General features: G+C 36.4%; 1 protein-coding gene across 3 annotated transcripts; it reads right to left on the reverse strand.

Moving 5' to 3' along the window:
• Positions 1–293: 293 nt before the first annotated feature.
• LOC8267747 (26S proteasome non-ATPase regulatory subunit 4 homolog) lies at positions 294–6534 on the reverse strand. 3 transcript variants are annotated; one of them, XM_015726399.2, is made up of 10 exons: positions 6382–6534; positions 6168–6281; positions 5958–6063; positions 3107–3221; positions 2814–3023; positions 2381–2693; positions 1767–1866; positions 1248–1351; positions 1060–1128; positions 294–750 (listed from the first exon to the last, which is right to left on the reverse strand). In XM_015726399.2, the coding sequence occupies exons 1-10, from the start codon at positions 6391–6393 to the stop codon at positions 706–708; spliced, it is 1188 nt and encodes a 395-aa protein (XP_015581885.1). In that variant the 5' UTR covers positions 6394–6534; the 3' UTR covers positions 294–705. The 3 variants fall into 3 exon arrangements, with proteins under 3 accessions (XP_015581885.1, XP_002530834.1, XP_015581884.1); XM_002530788.4 differs by having other exon boundaries at positions 1767–1890; XM_015726398.1 differs by lacking the exon at positions 6382–6534 and having other exon boundaries at positions 1767–1890; positions 6168–6296.
• Positions 6535–6766: the final 232 nt, after the last annotated feature.

The following is a 6766-nucleotide window of genomic DNA, read 5'->3' on the forward strand; positions in this document are numbered from 1 at the left end:
AACGCAGTTCCGTTAATTGATTAATGTTTTGTCCCTTTCCAGCACCTACGGATATAAAACGATGACAGAGTATCGACCTTGACTCGAACTCTGTCTCGGCTTGCTTTATTCAAGTTGGTTCAAAATATATAATAATTTGAATTTAATTTTTTTTAAACTCGATAAGAATTCGAGTCGAACTTGAAAAAACAAAAATTCTACTCATGTTCGTGAGCTTTTAATCTCGTTATAAATAATAACGGCTCGGCTAGTTTTCACCCCACACACCAGCCTAAAACAGACGTCTACCGAACTATGCACGCAATTTTCACGACTGTTTTTATTAGTTACAGAAAAATGGAGAAGTGACAAGTAGCACACATCAGGGTCGAAAAAACTGAAGAAAATAAAAGACCGGTTTAGTTCAAAGGGTATATAATATTGAAACATCACAGAGATACAATCCAATGTTCTGCACATTCTTCACCTTTCAAATAATGCCTGCCCGTCTGAGGCCCTTTTGGATGCAAAGAAAACATTAACAGTTGCACTGAAGGACTTTTAGATTTGCAGAACCCAAAAGCTAGTTACGACACTCCAAGTCCGACAAGTTGGTGTGCTGCCCCCTTCAAATTCGAACATTCGTTCACTAAGCTGATAATAGTTCTTTAACTGGGTGAAATCTGATACTCGAATCTCACACGAGAATACAACACCAGAGAGTGGTCATTTCTCCTCCTTCGGCTTGTCTTCGTCCTTCTTTTCTTGGGGCTGCAATGTAACATTGATTAATAAAATAATGGAATCAGAAATCATCACATCTTAATCTTCAACAACTGCAGTGGATGAAGCTCTCAACATCTTATTATCTAGCTGTACAATTATTTCGTTTCAGCATTTATAATATTTTCTCAGAAAACCCGAAGACAGCACCCATGGCCCAGCACTTAAAGAAATACTGAAGGACCAGAATGTCATCAGTACTGAAGGACCATATCATTGGTCCCCAATCAGCAACAAGCTTCAACCTCTTCCAACACTCCAATTTATTCATCCTACCTTAAAGCTTAATGAACTCACCTCAGACTGGCTTTGCATGGAAGCAAGCAAATCTTTGACTGAAGGATCATTTGGATCTACGCCAGGAAGCTGCGAATGCAATGAATTCAATGGATTAGTTATACAACTGCATAAAGCAGTATCTTTTTACTCTATTTGTTGGTAAGAAGATAAAGATACTGATTGCAAATTGAAGAAGCCATACATACCGAAGCAAGGATGGAGGATACAAAGGACTGGTCCGCCAACAACTTGCTCATATCTGTTGGGTTTCCTGAATCTTTTGGACTGTCCTGCACAGACAATTGAAGAGCTGCAAGCACCAGAGACAGGGACTTAACATAAACAGTTGCAGAAATTGCAAACAATTATAATAAACCCAGTATTTAAAACGACACAATGAATTCATAGAGGAAATTAAAACTCTAGAATGCCCAGATTTTAAGGGGAGTGCAGGTCTCTCTCAATTGAAGAGGACAAAGATACACAAGATCAGCAGACTTCTTGCCAAATAAAAATGCCACAAATCCTGAGTCCTGCCAGATACATCTATCTAAGCATGTGACTGCATAAACTTCCGAGTTTTTGTCCAAATAGTACAAAGAAACTAGCCCAAACTTCAAAAACTTGAAGAATTAAGTGCTCTGCTTTCACTGAAGAAAAAAGACTGACAAACCATATAGCCATGCCTAAATATTAAAGTTGCTCCAAAGGACATAAGGTCTCACCTAGTGCCAACTCTGGATCATCTGCAGCTGCCTCTGACATATCTGTATCTCGCAATTCCTGGCTAGAGGCAGGATCATCCATTGACATTGCAAGAGCTTGCTGTAGGAGAGCATTCTCTTCATTCTATGATTAAATTAATGCCAGTTACAATGTAAACCGGTTAACTTACCTCATGCCAGGGATTATGAAGAACAAGCAAGCAATAAAACAATCCAAGAAATGATATGAGAAGGTATCAGATAGGACTTAGGACCAAACCTCTAGTAAGAATAACTGTTTTTATTGGAAGTGAAATAATAAACTTCATTCCATAGGAGAATCATGCATCTCCACCAAAACATTCTCAATATAAGTAAATATACAGAGCAAGTCCTGATGCTCAGGTAACATGTTAAGAAACCCCATGTGAGCTCAGCATGACAGGTCAAGTGTTCAAACTAACGCAAATGTTTACACAAACTGGGAGATACCAAGATTAAATTGCACAAGCAAGTTCAGGAACATAGAAGAAAAAACATTAAAGTTCATCACACAAATAAGCATGTAAAAAGATGTTCCGCCTATTACTGAAAGCAAGCAACAATTCTTGTTTCAAGCAAAGAGTGATACTGACCGTCAAATCATGTCTCTTGTTGTCAGCTTCAGAAGCAGTGACACTGGCACTTTCTGTCATGGTTGCATCCTGTGAGCTAGACGGCTGTTCCCCTCCTTTTTCCTGCTTAGCAGCCTCCTCTGCAGCCTTTTTGGCAGCTGCTTCTTGTCTGGCTCTCTCCTCCTCCATTGAAACTCTAAGAGCAAGGGCCAGTTCAGGATCCAGATTGGGATCCACACCAAATTCAAAACCAGAGACACCACCAGCTGCAGCTGCTGCTGCTGCAGCAGCAAAACCACTTCCACCTTCCCCATCACCAGTGAAGACGGGTGTACTGCCATTGGACAAAAGAAATCAGTAAAACAACATAGTCGATTCTCTCTCTTCTATCGACCAGAAAAATAATGAAACCAAACTTTCAGAAGGAAAATATAAAGGGAAGATTAATCTCTACCTAATAAGCACATCAGAAAGAGCACTTGGACCAGGGGGAACATGAACAATGTGGCTGGTGTCATTACTGTTAACAGCTGCAAGAAGAGCTTCCAGCTTCTCTGCCTTTTCGTCATCCTCTTCACCAAAATCAACAATATCAAGTGCAACATTATTCTTTTTCAACTTTTTTCCAATCATCTCCAATGCCTTCTTATCATGTTTGATGGAACTGCAAGCACCTATTGTTTCATTAACATTTTACAACAACAGACTATGTAAAACGCTGTGGCTAACAGGTATTATCCAACATACCTTCCAGCAAAGACAATAATCCTTTGTTGCTGCTTTTTGTTTTGGCGATGTTTAAGAGCCAATTGAGCCACCTGGATCCCCGCAGCCAAGTTCATCTCACCACCTATTTCTAAACCTAAATTGGGCGGGGGGCATAATGATTCAGTATAATTCAGAAAGATGCCATTACAGAATGGAAAAAGAAAGACATCATACCAAATGTCCGCACCAAATTTTACTCAGAGATGATTCAAATAACAAAATTCGTCAATGGGTTTGGGAAGTGATTGGCCAGTGCCAAGTTATAAAGAATCCAATAAGATTGACATCACCTAATTGTTTACGAACTATGATTGGTTTTCACAAATTCTTAGTGAAAAATTGTTTCACTTAGTACCTGAGCCGACTATTGGATCATAAATATTTACTTCAAGCTCCTACTACAAAAATGATAAAGCCCCGCAAATTAAAACCATGGAAGCAACAGTCATACAAATAAAAATATCAGAAAGTTTGAACTTCTTCAGAGGAGAACAACCAATTACAATGTACATAGGAAGAAAACACATAGATATAGAATATAGACATTGAATAAAACCAGTAAGGTCAAAGGTACATGGAGCATGCACCACAGAGCAAAGGTGCAGAAAGGAAATGCATTAGTGCTCTTAAAGTAATCAAAAGCAGAATTACTCTTTTGACACTATTGATCTACCTTATCAAAAGCTGAATTAGTCTTTCACTTTGCATATGAAATTGACCGTTAGTGCATTTAGGTAGAGTCTCTCTACGGTTAAGTGAGCATCTCATCTGATGCAAGAGGCACCCACTAGTTTTTTTTGCAAGTCATTTTACTTAAAGTTACAGCTATCTTGCTCAAAAAGGAATTCTCTAGTTCATACAAAGTTGATTTCTATATCCTCTACATGTCTAATCGTCCTTGTAACAGTGATTACTGAGTCTTGACTTCTCAACCACATCTTATCGTTTACTTACATCTTGTGAACTAGGATTCTTTTAAGTCAAAGAAGCCATCAAAGACAACTAAATTCTCAGCTTTCTTTTAATTATGTTGTTATTAATTTTTCTTTAAAAAAAATTAAGAAAAAAAAAATACTCTTTCTCTCCTCCAAAAACTTTTTCACTATCTCATAAATATATAAATAACTGTTATAACAATCACTTAGATATTCTTGAATTGTTTTTAGAAATTTAAGCCTCACCTCACTAATAGTGATTCTTCTATTTTTGCAACTCGCAACTTGGACAATAAAAGAACTTACTGCAATGAATGGAACTTCATTGCTCATCATAGCAAGGGCTGCTGGGGAAGTAATTACCATACCATACACTGTACCTCTAGCCAAGAACATATCAAACTTCTATCAAAGAATATATCAAACTTCTATCAATTTGAAACAGCTGTCTTCCAAGAAATATAAGAACCACTAGCAACCCAAGGTAACAAAAAAGAACAGATAATGCAAGAAATTAATGAGTCAACTAGTTAGTCTCAAGCCTCAGCTGAAAAGCAAAATGACCTCCTCAACCTTCAAACTTGAGTACTTGTCACAAAGATTTTGTTATATCATGCACATCAAAAGCTAATCAAGGGAAGCAGTAGATACTAAACTACCACAAGACTAATTTAGTAGACTAGTTTCAATCCACTAAATCCTTTTGAAAGAATAAAATATTAATAATATTTCATCATAACAAGATCCCTCACAATAACTAATAGATAAAAAGACAATTGCACAATCTCTCCTAAACTTTAACTTCAGTTGCATTTTATAAACTTATTTCAAATTCCAACTTCAAAGATAAAGAAAGATACTAAATACCCTTCAAACTCTCTTCTTGCCTCCCCTTCTCCCTATATTTTCAGATGTTTCTGAAAGTTTTTAATGGATGTGAGCACCAAGAAATAAAATCAGTTTATCCGGTGAAGAACCATATGATTGCAATTCCCAGTTCAAGAAAGTTCCAGATACTGAGAGTAGAACAATCAACGTTGCACATTCATCACAACCAATTTGGCAACCTCCTAAAAGTCATATCAAAGAATCCAATTTCTTACGCATTTAGAAATGATGAGAAGGAAGCTTTTGGTGAAAAAGATGGATTCAGAGACTGCTGCAGCTCAAAAAGTTTAAAAGCCCATTCATCCACCCTCTTTTTGTTTTATTCCTCACTAGAATACCCAAATGCATGATCTCCTATTCACTATTCACGAATCATGTGTCCCCATTTACCTCTCTCAGACATTAAATGGAACTTATACTTCAGACTCCACCAAGACCATTAACCGCAGAAAAAAAAAAAAAGCAAAGAGGCTGATACTGCAGTTCTATTTTCCAATACCAATAAAGAATGCATCTGGTGAGAAAAGATGAGCTTTCATAGGTAATCCATCATGATACTCAAATGGGAAAGCATTTCTAATATAAACCAGAGCATTTAAAAGACTGCATAATTGCCATTGCACTTCAATATACTAGCACCCTGCTCTTCAAAATAATTCAGATCAAACTCAACATGGCGTCACCTTAGCAGTGCAAAATGTGAAATCAATTTCAAGAGTTTAGGCTCATTGCTGAAATAGTAATATATTTCCAAAGCAAAAGACAAAAAATATTATTTAACAATCAGATGACAAATTGCTAATAATACCTAGCATAATCTATAACCTTCCTACAAAATCTCAAAGCATAATGAAAATATATAAAAAAATGTTCATTATGCACATTCTTATTACTCTTCATGTTCAATATTTAGAAAAAAGAAAGACTCTGTGCTTCCCGAATACCTTCTCACAAGTTCAATAAAGAAAAGATGTGTAGCAAAGAGAAAGCAAGAAAAAGAAACCAACCGTGCATGCAAGCTAAGATCTTGCCAAGGTCACTAGTAGGCGTAACAAGAACACGAACCCCTTTTCCAGCCATTGTTAAAACTCCCACTGTATTCTCTGGATTTGACTGTGCACACACACACACAGACGAACCCAATAACAATAAAAATTCAATCTTTGATAAAAAGAAACAATTCTTTTTTAGAAAAAAAAAAAGTAATCAAAAGAAACCTGTGTTTTAGCTCCACAAATAAGATTAACAGCATCAGCTTGAGCATGAAATCTAGAAGGGTTGTAATCCCCATTCCGCATCCACTCTGAATTATCGATACAGATCATTGTCGCCTGTTCAATTATCATCACCAACAACACATTAGAAAAGATCAAGAAAGGTACAGGATTGAATCAATACAGAGAAAGATAATATCTTTTTCTAGGGTTTTACCTCGAGCACCATGATTTTGTTGTTCAAGATTGCACAGAGAGAGAGAGAGAGAGAGAGAGAGTTGAAAAGAAGAGAATTGGGTTTTACTTGTACAAGAGTAACAACAGGATTCGCAGCTTTTTTTTTTCTCTTTTTTTTTTCAGTGTTCGAACGGGTTTAAATATGCTGTGCTCGGTACTATTATAATTTCGCTCGTGTTTCCGTAGAATAGGGTATAATATTCTAGGGCTAAATAAGCCCTTCACCTTTTCTTTAATTGTTAATTTAGAAATTATTGCTAGTTTTAACTCAATTAGATTCTCATATTTTTTAGTAAAAAGGTAAAAAAAAAAAAATGTTTGGTTTTTCCAAATAGGAAATTGAGCTTATCTTTTGTAATTAAATC

This window comes from Ricinus communis, chromosome 1, assembly GCF_019578655.1.
Source record: "Ricinus communis isolate WT05 ecotype wild-type chromosome 1, ASM1957865v1, whole genome shotgun sequence".
Classification (NCBI taxonomy): domain Eukaryota; kingdom Viridiplantae; phylum Streptophyta; class Magnoliopsida; order Malpighiales; family Euphorbiaceae; genus Ricinus; species Ricinus communis.

Coding starts and splice junctions, on each gene's coding strand:
- LOC8267747 (XM_015726398.1), bottom strand. CDS start 6,296: ATGATAATTGAACAGGCGACAATGATCTGTATCGATAATTCAGAGTGG. Junction 1,352..1,766: donor TGATCCAGAGTTGGCACTAG/GTGAGACCTTAT, acceptor TGGTGCTTGCAG/CTCTTCAATTGTCTGTGCAG. Junction 1,129..1,247: donor TATCCTCCATCCTTGCTTCG/GTATGTATGGCT, acceptor TTGCATTCGCAG/CTTCCTGGCGTAGATCCAAA.